This window comes from Canis aureus, chromosome 22, assembly GCF_053574225.1.
Source record: "Canis aureus isolate CA01 chromosome 22, VMU_Caureus_v.1.0, whole genome shotgun sequence".
NCBI lineage: Eukaryota > Metazoa > Chordata > Mammalia > Carnivora > Canidae > Canis > Canis aureus.
Window position 1 is genome coordinate 46,245,582 of NC_135632.1, and position 27,235 is coordinate 46,272,816.

Consider the following 27,235-nt stretch of genomic DNA (forward strand, 5'->3'; position numbering starts at 1 on the left):
TCCAATATCCTTGATGAACATGGATGCAAAAATTCTCAACAAGATACTAACCAATAGGATACAATAATACATTAAGAATATTATTCACCATGACTAAATAGGATTTATCCCTGGGATGCAAGGCTGGTTCAAGACTCGTAAAACAATCAGTGTGATTCATCATATCAGCAAGAGAAAAAAACAAGAACCATATGATCCTCTCAACAGATGCAGAGAAAGCATTTGACAAAATACAGCATCCATTCCTGATAAAAACTCTTCAGAGTGTAGGGATAGAGGGAACATTCCTCAGCATCTTAAAAGCCATCTACGAAAAGCCCACAGCAAATATCATTCTCAAAGGGGAAGCACTGGGAGCCTTTCCCCTAAGATCAGGAACAAGACAGGGATGTCCACTCTCACCACTGCTATTCAACATAGTACTAGAAGTCCTAGCCTCAGCAATCAGACAACAAAAAGAAATAAAGGGCATTCAAATTGGCAAAGAAGTCAAACTCTCCCTCTTTGCCAATGTCATGATACTCTATATAGAAAATCCAAAAGACTCCAACCCAAGATTGCTAGAACTCATATAGCAATTTGGCAGTGTGGCAGGATATAAAATCAATGCCCAGAAGTCAGTAGCATTTCTATACACTAGAAAACTGTTTTATATATTTCAATTCATGTGAACATCCTCGTGATTTGATGAATACATTCATTCAATAATTCATTCAATAAATATTTATTGCATCACTACTATGAGCCAGGCATTGGCCTTGTCTTTAGGGATACAGCAATAGAAAAAAGCAAAATCCTTACCTTTAAGGTTTCAATATCTATTGGATAAAGACAGAAAGTAAATAATCAAAGATATACATATATATAATATAATGTTGGGTAAGGATAAGAGACAGAAAAGAAATGAAAGTTGAGCCAGGCTGTAGAAGGTGATAAAAACAGCTTCTCTGACTGGTGACACTGGAGCAGAGATATGTGAAAAGTGAAGGCCTGAGCTACTTTGAAGAAGAGCATTCTAGGTAGTGGGGGAAACTAAGGGCAAAGGCCCTGACAAGGTGGGAGTGTTTGAGGAATGTGAGGAGGTCAGTATGTCTGGGGCAGAAGGTTGAGGTAGAAAAAGGGCAGAGAAGTCAAGGGTCAGCTTCATGCCAGGCCTTGCAGGCAATGGCAAAGGCTTTGGAATTTATCCTAAGGGTGATGGTTTTGAGCAGGGAATTTTAAAAGGGTTACTCTGGCTGTTCTGTGAAAAAGATTAGAGAAGGGCAAGATGGAAGCTCAGAGACCAGGTGGAAACTCTTGCAATTATCCTGGGGAGAATTAATTTTGGCTTGGCCTAATATAGTTATAGTACAGTATGGCTGAATATGGAGTACATTTTGAAGGTAGAGCCAATTTGGCTTGTTGATGGATTGGATATAAAATATGAAGGAAAGAGGGGACTCAAGAATGGTTTCAAGGTTTGGAGCTTGAGCAAGTGGGTGAATAAATGAATCATTTACTCAAAGGAAGAGTTCTGGAGAAGTGAGTTGGTGTGGGGAAGTGGGGTGGGGATGAAGGGTTGAGCTGGGGAAAGGAAGTTTGAAATGCTTGTGTGGAATTCACAGGGAGCTGAATATATGACTCTGGGTTTCAGGTGAGAGGTCCAAGCTGGACAAATACATACGCGAGTCATGAGGACATAGATGATTCTTACAGCCATGAGACTTTGTGAGGTCACTATGTAGTTAGTGTGGACACTGAAGAGAAGTGCTTTGAGGATGGACACATGGAAGTCAAGGAGATTAAGGAAAAGCAAAGTAATCTGTGAAGGAGAGACTGGCAAGGAAGGAGAGGGATGTTTTAGAAGCTCTGGGAATAAAATGACTCAAGGAAGAGAGAAGAACTCACATCATTGATGAAGCCTATATGTCAAGTATGTGAGCTAGGGGCTAGGGGTTAATTAGGAGAATGTCTAGATGGATCTTTTTTTAAAAGATTATTTATTTATTTATTTATTTGAGAACGCGCATGCACCTATGTGAGCAGAAGGAGGAGCAGAAGGGGAGAGAGAAGAAGAGGGAAGGAATCTCAAGCAGACTCGGTGCTGAGCACAGAACCTGACAAGGAACTCGATCTCATGTCCCTGAGATCATGACCTGAGCCAAAATCAAGAGTTGAACACTTAATAATCTGAGCTACCCAGGCGCCCCAAGGAGGGGCATTTTAATGACAGCAGATGCAGTGAAGTAGTAGGGGTGAAGATCTAATTGACAAGATTTTGAGAAAAAATAGTCGTGGGGGTGGAGATTGAGTGCAGGTGGTGAGCACAAGCAGTTTTGCTCTAGAGGGGATTAGTGATAGGGAAAGGGGAATGCAGCATCAAGGGTGAGTTTGGTCTTGTTTCAATGCAGGAGATTATCTCAGCATGATATAAATCTGATGCTGCAGAAGAGAGTGGGGGAAATGCTGGAGTGATGTCCTCAAGTAGATAGGAGGAGGTGAGACCCAGTGCAGGAGGGACAGTTTAGACTTGGAATGAGGTGGTTGGTTCATAAGGAGAGAGAGGAAGATAGGCTGGTGAAGTTGGTGCTGGTTGGATATGGATCTTTTCTTTTTATTGCTTCTATTTTCTCAGTGAAAACAAAAACAAGTCTATCTCCTGAATGAGGGGAATGAAAGGGAGTTGGAAGCTGGAAGTGAGAAGATACAGAATAGCTGTTTCAGTGGATTAGCATCATGCCCAGTGGAAGGATGCAAGGTCATACAGAAGGGTCTGTTTCAGGTTATTACCTCATTTTGCAGATGAGACAACTGAAACCCAAATTTAAATAGCAGGCAAGTTGCAGGATAAAGATCCACATAAAGGGCCTTCTAACTCCAAAGCCCCTTAAGTCAAAAAGACCTTCATAAAGTTTCCTACCCTTGATCCCCTCTTAGTAAAAGTTCTCTGTTTGGTATACTTTATCTTCCAGCTGGAACTTTTGCAGTAATCTATGTAGTTGCCATGTTGAGCAACACTTCCATGGCACTTAAATGGAGAACACAGAAGTCAGGTATCATTAGAGAAATGGAACATGGAGAATCACTGCCTACAGGTGATGGCAGTGGCATGCGTATACGATTTACCAGTCTGTTCTACAGAAGCACATCAAGTTAATTAACCAGCATGTACTTGGCCATTTCAGCCAGGTTCTGAAGTCACACTTTGTGGGAAAGTGTGGTTCTGGAGCAAACGCATCTCTGCCCACAGAGGCATAAATCAGGAGGTACAGTCACCATGTCAGTTTGGTTTCCATCAAGTCTCCTCTATGAACATTTCTTTTGCTATTATGAGACCCCATCAATAATGTGTTGGCTTTTGCTTCTGGATTGAAATGAGGTCATCTGCATGCACATACCTCATCCTTGGTGCCCACATGTGATCTATATCTTTGATTTTAATAGAAACATTTTTTCTTTTTTCATATTTTAACCTTTTTAAAATAGGGATATTTATTCAATTGAAATACTTATTCTTTAATTATTTTTTTCCTGAAAAGGTATTATTAAACCAATTGCTGACAGCTAAGACTCAGGGGAATGAGTTACTTGTCCTGCTGTGTTATGACAGTCCTGTGCACTCCCGTGGAAACTCAGGTTCCTTCACACTCCACCAGCCACACAGATTTACTTCCTTTCTTCCAAGTTTGGCTGATGCTGTGGTTCCTCCCACGCTCACCCCTAACATTTTATTTGTGACTCTACAGGCAGAGAGTAAGCACTGGGATCCTGAGAAATGTAATGCCTGTGATGAGGACTTTTCTCATCAACACTTTACCCATTCATATCCTGATTTCTTTTAAGACAAACACAATATATTCCAGGTGCTGATTGGCTTCAGTTTGGATGTGACTTCAAAGTCAGAAATAATCTTACATCTACCTGGCTTTGTCATAACCAAAAACTGTTGTTAAAGAATATGTTGGTAAAGCAACAGTTACTGAGTATGATCAGATCAGTGCTCATCCATGAGCAATGTGGCTTTGGCAGGCCCTCAAGCTCTTTAGCTTGGGTTCTATCAGTAAACAGAGAGGAACAGCTCAGTGACTGCTAAGTTCCCTTCCTGCTCTGGCGAGTCAACACAGTGAGGGAATGCAAAAGAACTCTGAATAGTCTCTACTTATAGGAAGCCTAAGATTTAATTCTGGAGACAATTAGCAAAGCTTCAGACTATCCGATAGTGACACAAGAGCCTGTATCTTTATTACCAAGGGATAAGCAGTGTTTTGATCACTGCCTATTCTTAGAAGTCAGAAAATGGAGCTGTCAATGGGGGCTGGAATAGTCAGAGACAATCTTTCAAGCCTTAAAGAAGGAACTGACTTTAAAAACACATACTTGAACTGTGTAAGTATTTGATGGCCTCCTTCACATCTAAGTTATAACCAGTCTCCTCACTATGTGATACAAGACCCTTCCTGATAGACGAGGGCCATACACCTGCCCAACATACCTTCAGTCACCCCTCTGCCATCCCGGGCACACAGAAACATTAAGAGAAGCCCAGAGATTTTCAATGATGTGTAAGTCTTCAGTACCTTTATTCTGCCTGAAAGTGGCATTCCAGTCTACTTGGAAACTGCCTGATTCTCCTTGATTGCTTAACTTTTATCTGGCCTCTTGCCTGACCTTCTCTGCAGGTGGACAGAGACTTTCTTTTTTGTGTGACCCAAGTGGGCAGAGTGGAGATATGTCACTGTCCCTCCTGCTTTCTGCTCTGAGCTCCTCTTAAAACCATTTAGGCTGGGGTGCCTGGGTGGCTCAGTTGGTTAAGTGTCTGTTGTCAGCTCAGGTCATGATCCCAGGGTCCTGGAGCCCCACATCAAGCTCCCTGCTCAGCAGGGAGTCTGCTTCTCCTTCTGCTCCTCCCTCTGCTCATGCTGTCTCTCATAAATAAATAAATAAATAAATAAATAAATAAATAAATAAATAAAAAAGACCATTTAGGCTACTCTCAACGTGTGCCTAGCACATAATAATGATAATGATAATAATTATTAGCAAATTATTCAGCTCTTATTATATATGAGACTCCATCCTAAGGGTTTACATAAGTTATCTTTTGATCTTTGTGCTAACCCTGAAATAATGTGAAATAATGTGCCCAAATAAACCCAGAAAAAATGGTAGAGTCCAGATTAGAGGCAAGCACTAGTTGACTTCAGAATGTGTGGGCACGTTTCCCAAGTAATGATGGCAGGCAAGTAGAAAGAGTATAAGGCATGGTAATCCTCAGAAACCCATTGCAGTGGTAGGACCTGGATGTCTTAGAGGGAGTAACATTAGAGACATACCCTGAGAGAGATAAACTAGCAAGCTGCTCCCTTTGGCCCTAAGTCTAACTGCCATATTTCCTCCAAAGACTTTTCTGTGTAGCTCCCAAGTCCACAGTTGCTAGAACAGGAAGAATGTAGTAGCATGGAACTCCTGGCTACTTCTCACCTACTCCTCGTTGCTGGAGAAATTCAAGATCATCAATTTCCTGAGGTACCACCATGTTCCTTTCAAGTGTTGTGGATTTTTTTTTTCCTTATCCTGGTAACAGTCCTCACCTATATTGTTTAAACCAAGAGTGCTGGCATTGGTTAAATCTTGTTCAATGGCACACATCAATACTTTACTTATTTATTTTTTTGTATAGCAATAGACACACACACACACACACTTTTATTTGACATACCTTTCCATGAAATAGTCCTGTGAATGCAGCAGGGCAAATACCATTCCCATTTTATAGATGAACAAAATGGGACAAAAGATGTGAAATGATGGGAACCTGGGTGGCTCAGTGGTTAAGCATCTGCCTTCAGCTCAGGTTGTGATCCCAGGGTCCTGGGATAGACTGCCTTAGGCTCCCAGCAGGGAGCCTGCTTCTCCCTCTGCCTCTGTCTCTGCTTCTGTCTGTGTCTCTCATGAGTAAATAAATAATTTTGTTTTGAAAAAGGTGTGAGGTGACATTCCCAAGGTCCACAGATGAGATGCTTAATGAAGAGGATGAGTTTTAATGATCATCTTATGTGCAAGGACAGAGGATCCTTCAAACCTGAGGATGACACATTCAAGGCTCTGGGGTCAAATGGACTTCGTTGCCCTTCTTGGCCTAACGAGTCTTCAGCAGTGTGAACACAGGAAAGTTACTTGATTTCTCAGAGCCTCAATTTCCCCATCTATAAAATGGGGACAATAATACTTTTCTTGCAAGTTTGTTGTGACAATTAAATAAGATAAACATCTAAAGCCCCTGACACAGTCCTGGCACTCAGGGGCCATGCCTTCACTCTCAGTCTTCAAAATCCCTGGCACCCCATTGTCTTTTCTGGTTGGCATGAGGTTGGGAGCATTGCTCTTATCCTTTGCCTGCATGTGGATGCCAGTATAACAATACTGGGGCCATTGAAAAACCTTCAGGGATAGGTCAAGATTCCTCTTGGGAAAGACGACTATATGTGCTCAGGAGAAATACTCTGAGAAGCCAAAGGCAAGGGAAGATGGCATCTCAAGCATCACACTCGATGATGATGACGATAATGATGATAAGGCGGAATTGTGTTCTAGGAAGCACTGAGAAGGGTTAGGTCTGCAGTCAGGGATAGAACTGCACTGCAATCTATATTAGAGGTGAGTCAGAAGAGGGAGTGTGCTGCCATAAGGGAGGTGTGCAAGAAAAGGCAGTGAGAAAACAAAGATAGAGGTGGTATGGATTTTGGGCCAGACAGCTACTGAATAGGGTGTGCAGCATAAACCTCCTCTTTTTTCTTAAAATCTTCAGTAAAGTCTACATTTCTCACTAAAGCTTTGCTGAGGGGGTACTTTTTAAAAAAAAAATTTACTTATTTATTTTAGTGAGAAGAAGGGCACATGTGAGTGTGGGGGGGAGGGGCAGAGGGTGAGGGAGAGAGAGAATCCTAAGCAGACTCCCTGCTGAGTGTGGAGTCCAATGCAAGGCTTGATCCCACAGCCCACGATATTATGACCTGAGCCAAAATCACAGGTCAGATGTTCAACCAACTGAGTCATCCAGGTGCCCCATTCAGGAAGAATGGAGACATGGGGCATCAGCACCTGGATTAAAATGGATTCTGTGGCCCATTTTGGAGTATACTCCTTAGCCCTGGAATTTTGTTAGAGAAAGGGCTTGCCTGACCAGGAAGCACAGAGGTTGGGCCTGAGAGTACTGGTCCTGAACCATGTGACCCATCAAGTGGGAGTAACACTGGGCTATCTGATGCTGTGGCCACTCTTCCTCAGTAGGTCCATCAGTGGCCAATCCCCTCTCTGCTACTGCTGTCGCTGCTGTGACAACTTGGGAGGAGGGATACAGCCCCAGGGACCACATTATTATTATTTTTATACACAGGAGCAGAGAGAGGGCTGGGTCCTAGGAAGGCCGATGAACCAGAAAAAATGGAAAAATGATGGCTGTCTAAAAGGGAAAAACTGTTTCAAGGGCAAATGAGTTTAGAATGAGTTTAGAATGAATGATTCTGATTCATATATTAAATGATTCTATTGATTTAGTGATGGAACAAAGAACAAAAGTTTTTACAGTTAACTATGCTGGGCCTCATTTACTAAAACCATCTCCCATGATGCCTTACAAATAGTAGGTATTATGGGCTGAATTATGTGCCTCAAATTAATATATTGAAGCCATAATGCTCAATACCTCAGAACATGACTGTGTTTGGAAACAGGGCATTTAAATAGATGAGTAAGTTGAAGTGAGGCCTTCAGGCTGGGCCCTAATCCAATCTGACTGGTATCTCTATAAGAAGAGGAGATTTGGACATATGGACACTAAGAATGCATGCACGTAGAGGAAAGGCCACGGGAGGACACACGGAGAAGGTGGCCATCTGCAAGCCAAAGGGAGAAGCCTCAAAGAGGCCAACTGAATCTCAGACTTTAGTCTCCAGACTTCTGAGAAAATAAATCTCAGTTGCTGAAACCACTCAGTCTGTCCTAGTTTGTTACGCAGCCCTGGTAAACTATGTAATGCTCAATAAAATCTTGCCGAGGTAAAGACTGTGCTCCTAGAGCCGTCAGTTTCAATCAGAAGGAGCTGCACGGAGGTCATCTCTGCAGGATCTCTAATGGCCCACATGACAATATGCCTAGCCATGCGTTTCACTGGGTAATAAGAATGGAAGCTTGGGTAGACTGTCTTGTCCATGCTGTTTTGCCAGGAATGGCTTTCCTCACACATTCTTGAAGAGCTTCTGCTCATTATTATCTAAGTCGCAGCTTTGGAGCTGCTTCTCACGCCCTGCCCCAAGTCTTCCCTGACTTCTCCATTTATATGGGGCTCCAGGTGTCTTTTCGTTTGCATACCATGACCTTTAACAGAAGTACATCACCACGATGAACCTTCTGCATACGTTCATTCTATACACTGAGGTCGAGAGCTATTCTTTCCAGTTTTGTTTCGCTGACACACAGGTATGGGTTTTGGTCTGGGACCTAAAACAAAGCATTCTGTGTTGAGTAAGTGATTGAATGAATGATTTCTTGCCTTACATGTTGGAGTTCTCCACATTGAGTAGTGACAACATTCAAGAGAAGTCATCCTTTCAAAATCTTTTGGCCTGAAACAATCTCCTGGCAGAATACTCTTTGAATTTTTCTTGTCTCTAATCTTAAACTCCACTTTCTGTAACCAAGGCTAATCCCTTTTCCTTTGAAAATGTCTCCTATATTCCCTCTTCTCTCCAAACCACATCAACTCCGCCCACTTCCCCCTGTGTTATGACCTCTAGTGCCTCCCTTTAGAACCTTGTCATGTTTCCCAGGCTTATCTTCTAGTGTTCTTTAGGATTGCCTGCCTGCTTAGGCAGGACCTAGGGTCAAGGAACCAGAATGAGCATGGGAGCACATCAGGCCACTCTGCAGTGTGAGGGTTTGGAACTGAAGGAAACAGATGAACGTGTTCCTGTTGACCTTGAATCCTGACAGCAAAGGAAAAGTTCTCCTCGAATGCAGAAAACCAGGAGACATCTCTAAGATGACCTAAGGATGTGCAAGGGGAGGGAGCATCTCTACAGTCTATCTGTTGACCCTCATGGGCAGACAGAGAGAGAAAAATTATACCCCAGCACTCCCAGACCGCTCCCTACTGGGGGATGAAGCCAGGGTTGGTGCAGGCCACAGGGAGCAGCTGTCTGCTCAGGCCCCCTCTCAAGGGGACAAGAAGGCACTGGAAGCCGAGTTTGATGTTGGGGTCTTGGCAGAACATATGGAAGAGCTGGATTCTTATAGAGAAATGCACTGAACTATGACCCTCGTGCCCTTGTGGGTCCAAGAGGCAGTCCTCCAGCTACTTTCCTCACTTTCCAGGCTCCCAGTCAGTAACTGGCATACCTTACTCTCTCTAATTTATCAGATTTCACACTTGGGAAATGCTCTTGACTCCAGTTTCCCCTTTGCACTTCATATCCAGTCCATGAGCCAATATATTAGTCAACAGGACTGTCAAAACCTGTGCAGAATCTACTCGCTTCACATCACTTCCACCACCATTATCCCAGACTGATCTGATATCCTATCTCACCTACATGCCTGCTTCCTCAAGGCCTCACTGAAAAACAGACTGACTGCAATCAATTTTCTTGCACCCTTGTACTCTACTTTCTGCCAAGTTGCCCAGAATGATTGTTGCAGATGAAAGTCAGGCCGTTTTACTACTCTGCTCTCTCTACTACTCTCTTACCATTGTGTCTTGTCACACTTAAAACACATCTCACATCCTTTTTGTGGCCTCCCAGACCCTACATGAGCTGACCTGGGACCATTCTTACCACTGTCCTTCATCACTTACTCTGCCTTCAATGCCCCAGTGCTCCTCGTCTCCATTCTGTTCCACAAAGACACCAGGAACACTGCCACATAAGGACTGCTGTCTTTCTCTCCTCCTGCAATGCTCTTTCCTCTGCAGAATTCACTAAATCCTTCCATCAGCTCTCTGCCCAAAGGTCATGTCACAAGAGACCTTCCCTGACCACCTCACTCCATCTCCACTGCCCTCTTCATAACACTTACTGCTTTTTTATTTTTAAGCTTTTTTACTTTAAACCCCCATAAAATTGGCAGGAATAGCTCCATGAAGAATGCTGATCATGCCTTAAGCTCAGGTTTGCCAATTATTAATGTTTTGCAATATTTGCTTTTTATTATCCTCCTGAAAACAACAGATATTATTATGATAGTTGTCATTGCTACTATTGTTTTCATTACTGAACTATTTGGGAATGAGCTGCAGATGTCATGACCCTTATCCCTAAATATTGCAGTGTGTATCTCCCAAGAACAAAGATACTGTTATGTAAATGCAATATGATAAATTAACATTGATGTGATACCATTATCTCATGTGCAAGTCATATTCAAATTTTGAGAATTATACTAATAATCTCCTTCAGGGTGTGAAAAAATCTGCTTCCAGATCTAATCTAGGATTATGCATTGCTTTTGGTTTTCGTGTAGTTTTTTTAAATTGAAGTCTACTTGACATACAATATTATGACAGTTTCAGCAGTACAACATAGCAATTCAACACTTCCATACATTACTCACTGCGTACTGTGATAAGTGTAGTTAAGTCTCATTTAATTTTGGAATAGTATCTTAGCTTTTGTCTTTTATGACATTTCTATTTTAAGTAGTATAGAACAACTGTCTTGTAGAATGTCCTTCAATCTCGGCTTGTCTGATGTTTTCCTCACAGATTTGGGTTACACATTTTTGACAGAAATATTACAGAATCGGTGCTGTGACCTTCTCAATATATCCTATCAGGAGCCTTATGATACCAATTTCTGACTCTATATTTTATATTGTATACTTCTTTATTTACCTGTTGACTATCTGCTTCCCAAACCAGAAGGTAGTATCCATGGAGGGCAGAAGATTTCCACTGTTATATTAACATCTATACCTTAGAACCTCAGACAAACACAGGATAGGTGCTCAAGAAATACTGAAAGAATGAATCCAGGTGTGGCTCACTCCAAAGCTCAGGCGCACTTAACCATCAGAAAAAATCTGCTTACCCCAGCATCCTTCAGAGAATTACAGAAAAATTTCCTGATCCTACATATTCTTGAGCAGTTACAGCAGGCCAGGCTGTTCCAAAACACCTTGAAGGACAGGATTAGGCCTGTAAGTGTGTTCCTGGGGACTCTAAGGCACTTATTTCTGAGGCTAGCCTAGAAAGCATGTTGCGGTGGCCAACTGGAGGCCATGCAGAGCAGGCTCTGGGAGCCATGGTGTTGCTGGTTGGAGGAGGGCATATGAGCTGTGCCAGCAGGTAGTCACATTGGGTGATGCTCACAGATGTGGAGGGAGGCAAGGTGCTTCATGGGTCTATAGACTTCCCAATCAGACACATCAACCCTCTGAGCATTAGGAGGGTCAGCTCTACTCATCACCTTTCAGAATGGGACGTGATGGAGGCCTCCCAGGGCTCTTGTGTGCAAAATTCCTTGCTGATTCAGAAGCAGGAGAGTAAGTGATAAAGGTGGAGGGGAAATCAGGGAGATGGAGGCTGACCGAAAGAAGAAAGCACAGCTCATTTTCCCAATGCAGGTTCTCCACTGAAGTCTTGGGGAGGCCTTAGCTCAGGTGTTCGTGGGTGGAGGCAAGGAGGGGTTGGTGGAAGAGAAGCGGAAAGGCCGTGAAGTCACTGTCAGGCTTACATTTTGCTTTAGATGGAGTGAACTTTTATTACATGCAAATGAGAATCTTCTGACCAACAATGAAAGCTGTGACATTGCACAAAACATGGTCAAGGCAATGAACAAAATTCCAACCAACCATGTTAGAGGAGGATAAGAAGAAAAATAAAACTGACAGCTGGGGGCACCCTCATAAACTGGTGTCCCTATTTGAGATTTACTTTCATATATACTACAAAATTAGTAGCTGGATCAGAACCAGAACCCAAGCTCTGAGTTCCCATCTGAATACCCTTCCCACAGCCTGCTTCTGCTCTGTTGTGTTGTATTTACTCAGGAAAACTTACTTATGTCTTGAGAAATATGGCTAATAGATTAAGTCATTTTATATGCTGAATCCTTTGAGTATTTCATACACTATGTATGATCCTTGACTTTTCATTTTCAAACCACTGCAGAGCACCTCTAAAGCCACACGTTAGATTTACAGAAACTAGTAAATGGTTTTTGATTAAACAGTTTGATGCTTTAAAGGCAGCTTGGAGAATCAGAGCAGTTAGTTGCAAGAATACCAACTCTGCTTAAGAGCCTCACCTGGGTTTAGCAGATGTATGTAGCTAAAGATTAGATAAGGGCAGTTTCCTTTGCCAAATGAACAATAAAGATGTTGCTTCTTCTGGATAACTAAGAAAAAACTCCACAGTTAGATGACACCAAACGAGGGGGAGAAAACTCCTCATTTTAAACATTAGCCATTAGGTGTTGGAGAATTATTCTGAACTTTTCACTTTAGCAAGGCTCTGGGTTCCCTTACCTATCAGAGAATAACCCAGTAATAAATTGCATGACCTATTTTATTTTTTTCAACTTTTTATTTAAAAGTAGTTTTAGCTATCCAGAAAAACTGCAAAAAGTAGAATCCCCCATATGTCTTTTACCCCCAGTTTTTCCTAAGGTTGTTATCTTACATAACCTTAGGAGAACTGACTGCAACCAAGAAATTAACAGAGATATAAAATGACTAATGAATGTATAGACCTTATTGGGATTATGCCAATTGCCCCAGAATATCTTTTTTTCTGGCCCAGGATGCAATCCAGGATTCCATATTGCATCTAGTCATGTTTCCTTAGTCTTTCCAATCCATACTAGGTTCTCAGTCCATCTTTCATGACCTTGACCCCTTTGAAGACTACTAAGCCAGTGTTTTGCAGAATGTCTTTCAATTTTAGTTCACCTGATGTTTTCTCATTAGACTGACTTCATAAATTTTTTGTAACAATAGGACAAAAATGATGGTTTGTCTGAGTGCAGCATATGAGGAGGTACCTGATGTCAAATATGTCCCATCTGGTGATACTGACTTTGGTCACTGGATTCAAGTGATATTTGCCAGGCGTATCCACTGTAAAATTACTGCACATTTTTCTATTTGTGATGAATGTGTTTTGTGTAGGGCAAATACTTTGAGATGGTGCAGATATCCTGTTTCTCATCATACATTTCCCTTCTAATTTCAATATCTATTAGTGACTCTTGCCTGCAAAACTTATTATCTGGTGTTTGCTTAATGGTGATGTTTATTTCCGCCAGTCCTTTATTAATTAGTTAGTGGTCTATTGTAGAGTTCTCTTTCATTTATTTATTTATTTATTCACTCAATTACTCATTTCTACTAGTGTAGGATTGAGGGATTATGTGCTGGATTCTAAGAGTTACAATTCGCTACTATCACTATTTTGTTGCTCAAACTGTCCCACGTTTGGTCATTGGGAGCTCCTTTAGATTGGCATCCGTGTCTTTTCAACATGCCCCAATTATTTTTGGATACTTCTTTACTTCTGTTTTTTTTTTAAGATTTTATTAATTTATTCATGAGAGACACACACACAGAGAGAGAGAGAGAGGCAGAGACACAGGCAGAGGGAGAAGCAGGCTCCATGCAGGGAGCCTGACGTGGGACTTGATCCCAGGTCTTCAGGATCATGCTCCAGGCCGAAGGCGGTGCCAAACCGCTGAGCCACTGGGGGTGCCCCCATTTCTTTACTTCTTAACACTACAGGGCTCTCTGGACATATCTCATATTTTCCCTGTTTTGGTCTTGCAGCCAGTCATTTCTTCAAAGAAGCCTGGTAGTTTTATTTTTTGTAATGGTTCTTATGAACTGATATCTGGGTACTGGATGTGTTAATTGCTACTGTGGTGTCATTGATATGAGGCTCTCTCAGTAGACAGAACTAGGAAATATATTCACGAGCACTCATATACCCATATACACATATCTATATTTATTTTTCTATCTGTATAACCCTTAAGAACCATGATTTTATACAGATGCACTCCCTTACTAATTCAAAAATGTTTCATTTTTAATTTATGTGCATGGTTGGACTCTAAAGTTAGTGTGCTTGACAAAGAGGGGACAGAAATTAGTTGGGAGAAAATGCATAGGACAAAAGAGAAAAATTGGAAAAAGGATAAGGCACAGAGAACTTACTTGAGAGGAATTTTGTAGTCACTTAGTAAATGTTTTTTAAATTAAGTGAGTGAAATTATTTTTTTACTTCAATAGATATTTACTGACTCCCTGCTATTTGTCATCCATTCTGCTGGGGATGAGGAGAGGCACAACCTTGTCCCTTGTCCTTATTTTCATCTTGGGGAGATACATGGACAGATCCATGATACTAGTTTTATGGAACTAAACAATTCAGTCTTGTGTGGAAAAAAAAGAATAATGTAAAATACAGAGTACCAGGGTTCTTGGAGGAGTATTTTAGGCTGATAGACTATTTATATAAGCAAAGGCAGGAAAATGAGGAATGGCACAAGAAGGGAACTTCAAATCTCAGACATAAGAAGGTAAAAAGGGACCTGAAAAGAAAGGAGCTTGAAAAGCATGTCAATGAGCTTGGACATTATCTTATAGCAATGGATAATTGCTGGCAAGTATTAAGCAAGGGAATAATTTATTCATATTTATATATTTATACTTTGTAATATTAATAATGACACGTATGGTCAAAAAAGATCATACGGTACAAAAAGGGATTTACTGAAAAGTAAGTTTTCCTCTCATATTAGACCCCTAGTTCAACTCTGAGTTGAACATTAGTGACTTCTTCCAGAAATGTTCTGTGTATATATCTGCATTTAAGTACGTAGCACATCCTCATTTGAAAAACAAAAATGTGAATATATTGTGCACATTTTTCTGTATCTTGTTTTTCCAACTCATAATGTATGTTGGGATCTTTCTATTACATGTATCTAACAGTATGAGAGATTAAATTTATTCTTTACTTGCCGCCTAATATTCCATCAAATGGAGGTACCAGACTCTTTCTTTAGCTATTTGATTGTTTCTAGCATTTTCCTGAGGCAGAGACCTGAATTTGTTTACCACAATCTATTTTCATTTTCTTCCTGTGTATATGATTAGATTACATTTCCCAAAGCTTTCAGCAGATAATTGCACAAATGGGACAGTATTCTTGCTAATGGAATATAATGACATGCTATGTGTCATTTCTGAAATTAGGCCTTTAGGCTGTGTGCATCCCTGTTCTGTCCTCTCTTCCCCTTCAGCACCAAACCCAATATGGATGTGGTGTTGACCCTGCTTTGACCATGGAGATTACAGCCATGCTAGAGGATGCTGGAGCAGTATCTTGGAAGGAAATGGGTCCTTAAATGACCACAAGGAGTAGAGTTGCCCTGCTTACCTGAACAGTTTTCCTTGAAACCTATGTGAGAGAAAAATAAATATTTCTTGAGCCACAGAGTATTTGTTGGGCTTCTTTGTCACCACAGTCTATCATTATCCTTACTAGTATATTTTCAATTATAAACAATACTGGAGTGAACAGTTTGCACATACATCTTTTTATATTTACACAAAGATACTGAAGAGCTCTAGTCCTGGAAGTAGGTTTGCTTGGCCAAATATGTATTTTTAAAATCCACAGTCCCAGTTGTTGGTACAAGAGAGTATCTTTCTCTCCATATCTTAGCCAAACCTGTTACATTTTTAAAGTATTTGCCGATTTCACAGATAACAAATGATATATAAATTTTAAAAACTTTCCATATTTAATGATCAGTAGGACTAAATTTCTTTTTATATGTTGATTTATGTGGAATACATGAGCAGAAACTAACTGCTTAAGATATTTTTTCTCTAGTATGTTACAAATCTTGTTACTGATATGTAAATGTCTTATAGATTTATAAATTTACTTTATATTTGTGTAGCAAACATTTTTCTCCATTTATCATTTCTCTTTGACTTTATTCACAGAATGTTTACAGTGGATGAATTAGAATTTTTTTCTGGAGTCAAGTTTATCATTTGCTGCTGCAAATGGCCATGAAAAACACAGAGAGAGAGAGAGAGAGGCAGAGACACAGGCGGACAGAGAAGCAGGTTCCATGCAGGGAGCCTGACGTGGGACTTGACCCTGGGTCTCCAGGATCACGTCCTGGGCTGAAGGCGGCGCTAAACCGCTGAGCCACCCGGGCTGCCCCATTGACCTTGCTTCTAGTTTAAGATACAACATAAGGATGTTCTCATTCATTTGGGGAATATAAATAATAGTGAAAGGGAATAGAAGGGAAGGGAGAAGAAATGGGTAGGAAATCTCAGAAAGGGAGACAGAACATAAAGACTCCTGACTCTGGGAAATGAACTAGGGGTGGTGGAAGGGGAGGAGGACGGGGGTGGGGGTGAGTGGGTGACGGGCACTGAGGGGGACACTTGACGGGATGAGCACTGGGTGTTATTCTGTATGTTGGTAAATTGAACACCAATAAAAAATAAATTTATTAAAAAAAACATAAGGACTCTAACAACATTAACAGGAATACTAAAATAATCACAGGACAGCTTTCTCACTATGTTTAGGCAAAAATTCTAGATCTTGAAAAACTCTTTTCATTTAAAAATGAAAGGACATAAAATACAAACCAATAATATGGTGCCTGTGAAAATTTCTAAAACATAAAATGAGTAAAGATAACACTCAGGTAGTAAAGGAAGAACATAGTTATAAAAATGCTTACTACTGGAATAAAAAGTAAATTTTATGTACTCTCTGCTTTGTGCTCTCAAAACATTTGAGGAAATAACATTTCTGCAAAATCAGATAGGCAAGCTGAAGTGGCCAAACTAGATTAGCAAGGGAGGGGCCTGGAAGAGTTAAGGAAAGAATGTGTAGCAACCAGTAATAGCACAGTAAAATTCAAAATAACAAGAAAAGGAAAAGCAAGAGAGACTGGTTTTGCAGAAAGGTGATCCAGTGACATGGGGGCATATGTTTGAGAATCTCCCACACAATACAAAGTGAGGATATAGTAATCTGAAAATTATGAGGGAAGATCATATTAGAGAAGCTATAAAGAAGCAGTTGAATCCTGAAGAAGACTCCAGAATGACTAGAGCAGCTGCACTGCTCAAAGATAAGACAGAGTTCCTGGCTAAATGAGGAAAACAGACCCAAATCTGTCAATGAGGGAATCACCATGTGCCGGGTCAGCCTAGTGAAGAGAGACATCTCTCCTCCTGCCAGCGTGTTGAAGTATCCTGTCAGAACTGTAGGGTGTCAAAGGTAAAGAAGGACATCGAGTGTACAGGCAGGAAAAGGAGTCATCCTTGAAGAAAGAGACCTTAGTCTCACTTCAAATCTCTTCTACCACATGAAACACTATAAGACAAAATTATGATTCAAGTATTCTTAAACCCAGACAAAAAACAAAACAAAACAAAACAAAACACACACACACACACACACACAAAACTAAAAACAAAAAACACCTCAGACAAATTACTATTCATGAGCATAGAAAACAAACGATGGGAAAACTCGAGGCATAAAAGGACTATTGCTTGAAATAATTTAAACATGGTTAACTTAACAATGAATGATATAAACAGTTTACAGAGAGAATTCACCTGTTATAAATACATAGTGAAACAGATGACACATAACTGAGAAGTGGGCTTTTTAAAAAAGTTTATTTATTTATCCAAGTAATCTCTAGACCCAACATAGGGCTTGAAATCATGACCCTGAGATCAAGAGCTGCATGCTCCTCTGACTGAGCCAGCCAGGTGCCCCTAGAAGTGTTTTAACAGTAATAAAAATCTCATGATGTGTAGTAACAAAACACAAGTGGTGGAGGACAGTGGGAGGGTAGAGGTGAGACAGAAATCAGGTTGTGTTACTTTTTTCATTTTATATGAAGGGAAAGTAACAGGGACAACAATGGTATTAGTTGTAGCTGACATTTGAGTCTTACTATGTGTCATGTACTTTACATCTACTATCTCTTTGATCTGCCAATCTGCCCTATTAGGTAGGTAGTATTATCATTATCTTTAAAGATAAAAAGTAGACCGATTGATGCTCTATTCTGTAAATAGTAATAATTCAAAGCACATAGTTTCAATAAATGTTTGCAAAATTTAAGAAGCAACCATTGGTACATTCTAAAAATTGTGTTGTCTTAAACTTATTAGAAAAAATGATTTTTATAGTAAAGAATAATTTTAAAAAAAAGAAAATGGCAAGGACCATGAAAACCTTCAGAAACCAAAAATGATAGAGATGAAATCAAACATACGTCAATAAATGCTAATGGATTATGTTCTTCTCAAATAAATTTAAAATCTACTATAGAAGAGCCCCACCAAAACAAAAATAATTCCTAGAGCTCAAATAAGAAAATGAGCAAGGAAAATGGCAAATGCCAGCAAAGAGAGGGATATTTTCAGTATTAATATGACACAAAGTAGAATTTAAGTTATAAAAAGTTAATGGGACAGAATGGGAGGCCAGTGGTGTCTGGTGCAATCCACAATGAAGTTTAAACAGTTGTGCACTGTTATGTACCAAACAACATGATATTAGAACATATACAACTTTTAAACTCTAAAAAGAAATAGAAGGAAATCAATCAAAATGCTTGATTTTCTTCAATCCATGATAAATGCAATGTAAAAGAAAGCATATAATTTCTGAACACTTAAATGTATAATGTTGATTTAATCAAGAGCATTAAGTTCTCTACGTATTAATAAATACATTTTCTTTTCAAGGGCCCATGAAATACAAACACTACCTTATGGGCAACCACAAAGGAATCCTCAATGGGCTCCTCAATATAGATAAGTAGAGCATAGACAATGAACACAGAGCTATAAGACAAGAATTCAATAATCAGAATATAAATAAATAACAACATAAACACCCAAACATTTGGAAACGGATCCCCATCAGCATCTCATCAGCTTGCAGGTGCGTACACACCTGCTTCTGTTTTAGAGTACTCAGAAAATAATATGAAATTAATAATTATAAAAATTTAGGGGATATAATCATCCTTATATTCAGGAGTGACTCCAAAGCTATAAAAGATTTCATTGTTACAAATGAAAGAGTGAAAATCAAGGACAGCCCAGGTGGCTCAGCGGTTAGCACCGCCTTCAGCCCAGGGCTTGATCCTGGAGACCCAGGATCCCACGTCAGGCTCCCTGCATGGAGCCTGCTTCTCCCTCTGCCTGTGTCTCTGTCGTGCTCTCCCTCTCTCTCTCCTTCTCTCTTTGTGTGTGTCTCTCATTAATAAATAAATAAAATCTAAAAAAAAAAAAAAAAAGAAAGCGAAAATCAGCAAACTAAGACTGTAACTTAAAAAATAAAAAGAACAAGGAAGTGACTATGAAGAAGTCAGGAGACAGTGTTTAACAGATAAAAACAGAAGTTAAAGAAAAAATCAGAGGCTAGGTAAATTCAAGAACTAGTTTATTGAAAAACATGAAAATAGAAAATACTTAGTCAAATCAATAGGAAAAGAAAGTATTTCCATTAAATACACAAAATGTAGAGTGAGAAAGGAGTCATAATCACAAATACAGGTGATTTGCAGTCCTTTACTAACAATATACTCAAACATTTCATTAAATTTAAGAAGATAACTTCCAAGAAAATAAAAATTGCTGATTGATTAGAAATGGCAGCCTACTGAATTAGCTCAATTGATAGAGAAAATATGGGAAATGATTTCTAGGTAATCATTGGCAAGAATGTGATTGGATCCAATGTTTTATGGGCAAATCCCCCCCTCCCAATTTAAGGAACAAATAAATTCTATAGCACAACATAGATACAAATGGGTGACTTTCTAATTCATTCTTTCCTCACTGTATTATAAATATTATTGCTCTAACTTTATGAGGGGAATGTACAAAAAGTGTACAAACACCCACATTCTAGACACTAATTTCATTAACACAGAGGGGGCATTCTAAATACAATTCAAAGAAATCAAATATACTATATCTCACCCAATGAAGACTAAACATCAATCCCTGGATGTGCCACATACAAAGAAAGGAGGTAGGAGGCTCCCCCATCATAAGAAAATAGAGAAACCAGTAGGCCTTTGGGTTCCACTGTATTGGAATAAAATAGCTTAAACTTGGAAGAAAATTGAACACCATGGGGCACATAGGGGAACATTTTTTGTTAGGCCCCTTCCCTCTCTTAAGTGGCTTTAGGAAGCTTATTGTCTCCACACTCCCGTCTATACAGAAAACTGAAGCAGTGATGCCAGCTTGGGGCCACCTGGGGGTCATGATGTAACGTCAGGGATCTCTGGATACCTGGTGCCATGGGGGGCAAGCCAAAGACTTGCCCAAACTCCTCCCTGGCCTCCCCTCTACATCGAGACTGTATAGCATCTCTTGGTATAAAAGAGGTGCCCAGTGTGGAGGTGCAGGGGAGTTTCTTGAAGAGCAGGGTGACTTGGTTGGGAGAGAGGGATTGTAAACAGGGAATGGTGAGTCCAGATAATAATTCCAGAGGGTGGCATCTCTTGGTGTACTCTTCCCTGCCTAAAACTCACAAGGGATATATAGTACAGCTTGGGCTTTCGCACCTGAGAAACTTCCCATCAGCTAGAAATCACCAGCAAATACTCCCGGGATAATATTAGCTCACAGGGGAAAATAACATGATACAGGGATGAAAATTAATGGAGCAGAATAGAATGTGAATTTAACACAGGCATAATAAATATCCTAAAGAATTAAGGGACAATGGTAGCATGAGGTGGGCATAAGCAAGCTGTCCCAGAGAACCAATCAGAGACGTGGAAACACTGAATATAAAAATATGAGTCAATATATGGAACTTAAGAGAAGCGTTGATAGCAGCAAGGATACTCTTCTGTAGGCAATTTTAAGTGTTTTATTAGAGGACTTATAAAAATACCTGAATAAATAGAAAAGTATTCCATGTTGATGGACGGCAGGACCTAACATTTTTTACTAAGTTAATTCTCTCCAAATTATGTAAAAATGCAATGTAGGATATTATATAGGATATTTTGAACAAATTAACATTTGAATATAAAATTTCCCTACAGACTAACAGACCAGAATAAAGAGCAAAGGCACTATTAAAAAAGAAGAGTAAAGATGGTGATATCCCCACCAGATTTGAAGACATACTACAGTCACAGGAATAAAAAGATACATGATACTTATGTAGAACTATATAAAGCAAAGGGCTCAAATTAAACACAGAACCCTGAAACAGGGTGTGGGCGTGTAGAACCCCATGAGTGTTACAACGGTTTGTCAGAAAAACGTTAGCACTACACAGAGACAGACAAATTTGGTTCCTTCCTCTCCTCGTACCACACACACATTCACAGTTGAATTAAAAATCTAAATGTGGAAGAAGAAAGCTAACAAATGAAAATGTAGGAGAGTATCTTGGCACCTGTGTAGGGAAAATTTCTTAAACAGACCCAGTCATCATAAACCATATGAGACAATATTGGTCGGTTTTACAACATTAACAACAATTTCTGGCATGTGGTTGATGTTGTTCTTTGATGTGAGTCAGAAGTAAACATTGGTGATGATAAACCACTGAGATCTGGGGGTTATAGTTACACAACTGATCAAGACAACCAGCAAACCAAAATAGAGAAGGTTGGTGTGGCTTATGTCTGGTATTAATTACAGAGGGTCTGGCAAGAGGTTGGGGGCTTCTGTTTGTACAACAGAGCTATAAATGTCTAAGAGTGGAATGGCAGATCAATATTTAGAATTTTAATGAAAATTGAGCAGGTTACTCTGCTAGAAATAGTAGGAGATGAAAAACACGTTCTCTGTTGGGTAGTTTTAGTGTCACCACACCAAAATCTTGGCATAAAGTCTGCACACCAGTTAATAATAATAAAAAAAAATCTAGAAAGGCAAGCCTGGTTATTCTCACTGTAAAGTCCTCAAGACCAGAGTTTTGTCTGTTTTGCTCATTCCAGTGCACAGAGCTGTGCTGCCCAATATGGAGCCAATTGCAACGTATGGCCATGGGGCACTTGGAATGATAGTTGGTCTGAACTGAGATGTGCTGCACGCAAAATACACCCTGATTTAGGAGACTTGGTGCAACGGAAAAAGAAGGAATGTTAAACATCTCAGCAATAACTTTTTACATTAAAGATTTATTTATTTATTTATTTATTTATTTATTTATTTATTTATTTGAGACACACAGAAAGAGAGATAGAGAGAGAGAGAGAGAGACAGGCAGAGGGAGAAGCAGGCTCCATGCAGGGAGTCCGACTTGGGACTCGATCCCTGGTCTCCAGGATCACGCCCTGGGCTGAAGGTGGCGCTAAACCGCTGAGCCACCGGGGCTGCCCAACTTTTTATATCCATCACATATTGCAATGATAGTATTTGGATACATTGGGATAAGTAAAAATATATTATTAAAATTAATTTCATCTGCTTTTTTTACTTGTATTAATGTGGCAACTGGAAAATTTTAACTTCTATATGTGCCTTGCATTATATTCTCATAATGCTTGTCTAGGATAATGCTTGCCTAGGATAATAATTGGAATATTACAGGTGCTAAAAGATGTTGAATGAAAGAATGAATAAGTGAACCAGTTCAAATGGCTCTTTTAATGAGCATTAATTAGTTTTTTTCCATATATTATACAGTCTTATATTATTACATGTAACTGAAAATGTTCTATTGGCTGGGAAAAGAGTGGCTTTAGTGGGAATGGTTAATTTAGCAGTTTTCAAAAGAAGAGGAACAATGAACAGAACATTGTAACCAGATTTCATTCAAGGAGAAGTTACTGTGTGGCAGACAATTTACGTGCACACTCTCATTAAACTCACTCTACAGTGCTATGACACATTACTATTCCAATTTACAGATGATGATACCGAGGGTCAGAGTGGGAAAGGACATGATACAAGTAAGTGGTGAAGCCAGGAATCAGTTCTGCTCACTCTGACGGAGCCAGACGTTTGCACACAGCCCAGTCTTACCATGCCCCTCCATCCTCACACTCTATATTTCAGGTACAAGTGACTAGAAGGGTGCACTTTCCTGCCTCTAAGGCTTGCTCATGTTGCTCCTCTGCCTAAGAACACCATTTCTCTCTTCCAAAAAGCCACCCGCTATGTCAAGATTGTCACCATTGGAACTTACTCATTGTTTCTTGTCTATGTCCTTTAAATGTGAACTCCATAACTGTAGGCAGGCTTTCTGTCTTGTTCCCTGGGGATACCTTAGCAATTAGTGTTGAAATGCTTGGTACACAGGAAGCACTCAAAGTTCACTGTTGCTCAGCTCAATGAAGACTCTTCCACTGTTCCAATAAGAACTAATTGCTTCTTGGGTCTGCTATAACATAATGCTTGTATTCCAAGTGCAGTTCTTATTTTACCATGTAGATATTATAATCTATTCTCTTTTTATGTCTCCCCAACCCAAGATTTGTAAATCCCCTGTAGATTGGATTAGGTCTCAACCAACTGCGTACCTCTCCTGAAGCAGTTTTGTCTTTTTTTTCCTGTAGGACTTTTAGCTGGCAGACTCTGTTAGCTACATACCCAGCTTCCGGTTTCTGCTTCTCTTTGTTTCACAAAATCTCCATTTTGCTTGGAACAGCAGTGCGCCCAGCCTTCCTTACAGCTGCAAATGGCCGGGACATGGCTCTGGCCAAGGAAATGTACATCCGGTACAGATGTCTCCAGAGGGTTCTTTTCCTGATAAGAGAGGGAAGATTTGTTTGGCCCTGCCTTTCTCTCTTTCCTTCTTGTCTTACACATAGACATGATGTCTAAAGTTATGGCATGGTCTTGCCATCTCAGGACACCAAACCAGAGGACATAAGCCAACAGGCTATGGTGGCAGAATAGAGAAAAGGAAAATCCTAATGGCTTTGCTGAGTAGCTGGGCCAGGGCCAGCAACTTCCTATCTCTAGATTTTTTGCAATGTGAGAAAAACAAACCCATAGCTGTTTATCATTATAAGTTTCTTTTCCCCCACTTTTCGCCAAAATTATCTTTAACTTACCCAGCTGATATCTTCAACTGGTACAGCATGTATATGTCATACTCCCAAGATTATATGCAGATTTTTGGCAAACCCCATATGTTACTGCAGGAAAGCAATTCACTGCAAAATTTGAAATATGAAGAGACTGAGGCTCAGAGAGGCCAAGTGTCTACTGATGTCAAGCAGCAGAGTCCAGAATCAAACCCAGGTCCATCAAGTCTACAAAGCCCATGCTTATGCCTGCCCGTGCTGCCTCATGAAGATACATGAACCTCTGAAGACCTCATCCTGGGGCACACTCTCTCCTGGGCTTAGTTGCCATGGTCTCCTTTCCTACAAGGGGGATACAACTTTGTTGGCCAAATTCTGACTGTCTTTGCTGGACATGTCTTTAAAATCACCTTTAGAACATCCACACCAGCAGCCTTTGCTCCTGGTATCCTCTCAACCTGAGATGGGAGTATGTTGCATGTGTTTGAAGAATGCCAAAGAGCTTGAGCATAAGTGACCAGAACAGACTGAGGGAAGGACAGGAGGAGGAAAAGATAGAGAGAAGGCCTTGGCCCAAGCCATCGCCATTTGAGGAGTGGCATTTACTGAGGTGACAGATGGTGGAGAGAAGCACAACTGCTGGAAAGGGGATGAATACAGGGCAATCGTTTTTGCTGGATTAGTTCTCAGATGACTATTAGATACCCATGTGAATGAATCCATGGGGCTCAGAGAGTTCAAATCCCCTAAATTTACAGTCCCAAACATCCCCCCAAACTGTGTTGATGAGCCAGAAGCCAGATGGCAAGACTCCGGAGTGAACTGTATGGGTTAGAAGATATGCTTGAAGATGGAGACAAATTCAGTCGGGGATTACAAACACACATCCTGAGGTTTTAGCTTTTCAACTCATTTTGCTGCTGAGCTCTTCGATATGTGACCAAAAAGATGGGTGTATTTATTAGTGTTTAGTCAATTGCCTCAGTCTGAGATATGTACTGATTGTATTTTACTGCAGACAACGGAGAGAGCACCTCCAAGAGTATTCTCTGAAACAAACAAAAAATACACAAACACACAGAGAAACACAGCTGTTGGGCAACATGATAATGGAATCAGTGTGAAGGGCTCTGGGGAGTGGACTGCCCCCAAATGGTCAAGCTGCTGGGGTCTGCATTCTGGTTTTCATTCCTAATAGCTTCGTTAACTTCTTCGTGCATGGAAAACATAGGCTGTGGGGATAATTCAAAGAGATAATCTCCATTAAGCTCTTAGCACAGAGTCTGGGACAAAGTATCAACCTAATAAATATTAGCCATTACTTATTTACATTCACAGAAGCATGCAGTGCAGACCCTCATAATCCGCTGAACACCAATCTTCACACCCATGCACTGATAAACACACACCGGTAAATCTCCATCTACAGTACATGAATGAATATATACAGAAAATGCCCTAAATTTTCTCATTCCCTCAGTGGCTGTCTCACCTACCTTTCGCTTGATAGCATTCCTTTTTAATGCTTTTCAAGAACTGAAAGACTTTCCTTTTATTTCCCTCAAGAGCTGGTTTTTACTACCATGTCTGCCATGGTTCACAGCTGGCTGTCCTTCTGAATGAATGACAAACACCCTCAGCAAATCACTTTCTTTAAAAATAGACCACCCCAGATGATCTTTACCCTCTATTGTCATTTCCATACACCTTGAAAAGAAAAATTCCATTCTTTTTAGAGATTCACGGCTAACGTATCCCAAGCAATAGGACTCTATGAAGATGAATTTTTTTTTTCAAAAATGTCCTAGTTTTGCCTCATCTGTTTATTGGGCTTATATAAAATATAAATGTAAGGCTGACAGTTCTCACCATATTGTGCCAGCTGAATGTTCATTCTGTGTGGCTTTATGGAGCTATTTACCTGGAATATTTTACCTTGATAATTTAATGTGTGACATGCCTTCTCTATTTCTTCTTGCAGATGCACCTGAATGAACTGAGGGTATACAAGATGCTTTCAAGCCAGTCACTGTACAGAAGCAGATTAATTGCTCTCAGCACTATAAGCCAACTGAACTTTTGATGGATACGATTCCCCAAGAGTTTGTTTAACTTTCTGGGTCAAGGACTACTTAGTTCACATCATCCACATTGCTTCAATGCATAGGTTTATGGCAAAAACAAAAGCTACAAACAAACAAACACCAAATCAAAATACTACAACATTTAAAACACATTTTATATTGGGAAAATCATCACTGGCCCAATGCTAATAGAGTCTGAGCATGAATTCTATTTATCTCCTTACAATCTTAATATGCATAAACCAACTAAATTCCGATTTGGATCACTGTGCTTCCCTGATCTGGATCAGAAAGAGGCATTCCATCAAGATCTAAATACCAAATCATCAACAGCTCCTCCAAAGTCTGTCTTGGCACAGTTACTCTGGATTTTCAAACTGGGGAGCGCTGAATTTGGAAGACTACAGGAAATATGCCAAATCTATATTTATACCCTCTAGATGCCATTCAGTAAAATCAGGGGCAATAAATGTTGCAGATTTCACGTTGGTGACTTTGACATCATTCCCAGGACAGAGGTATCTGTTGTCATCATCACATCAATATCGTTATTAATATTTCCAACTCTAGTACGTTAAGTAAAGGGAATACAATATTTTTGCACTGATTCACTGTAAGTGCCACAATTTAAGACTAACACAAACAAACAGATTATTTAGTACCAACAATTGCAGGTATTAGGAAATCCAGATATGGGGATCCCTGGGTGGCTCAGCAGTTTAGCGCCTGCCTTTGGCCCAGGGCGTGGTCCTGGAGTCCAAGGATTGAGTCCCACATCGGGCTTCCTGCATGGAGCCTGCTTCTGTCTCTGCCTGTGTGTGTGTCTCTCTCTTCTGTCTGTCTCTCTCTCTGTCTCTCGTGAATAAATAAGTAAAATCTTAAAAAAAAAAAAAAAGGAAATCCATTCAACCTGGCTTCCTGGCTTACACAATAGGGATATTACTTCATATAACAATAGGTTGTGGGGTAGCCCTGGTGGCTCAGTGGTTTAGCGCTGCCTTCAGCCCAGGGCATGATCCTGAAGTCCCAGGATCGAGTCTCACGTCAGGCTCCCTGCACGGAGCCTGCTTCTCCCTCTGCCTGTGTCTTTGCCCCCCC

General features: G+C 40.3%; 1 protein-coding gene and 1 long non-coding RNA gene across 6 annotated transcripts in view; one reads left to right on the forward strand and one right to left on the reverse strand.

Annotated features, from left to right (window-relative positions):
• Nucleotides 1–27,235, reverse strand: part of STAC (SH3 and cysteine rich domain) — a 148,303-nt gene that overhangs the window by 90,338 nt on the left and 30,730 nt on the right. For 2 of the 4 annotated variants that reach the window (XM_077865875.1, XM_077865874.1), the window contains exon 2: nt 23,614–23,769. The exons of the other annotated variants lie outside the window; for them this stretch is intronic. In XM_077865875.1, coding sequence (XP_077722001.1) covers nt 23,614–23,769 — 156 coding nt within the window. The remainder of the gene's footprint in view (nt 1–23,613; nt 23,770–27,235) is intronic. 4 annotated transcript variants of the gene reach the window in all.
• Nucleotides 1,738–27,047, forward strand: LOC144294158 (uncharacterized). Of its 2 annotated transcripts, none has more exons than XR_013361545.1 (3): nt 1,738–1,912; nt 5,381–5,505; nt 26,035–27,047. It is a non-coding gene; the product is annotated as an uncharacterized LOC144294158 (long non-coding RNA). The 2 variants fall into 2 exon arrangements; XR_013361546.1 differs by lacking the exon at nt 26,035–27,047 and adding an exon at nt 15,276–15,469.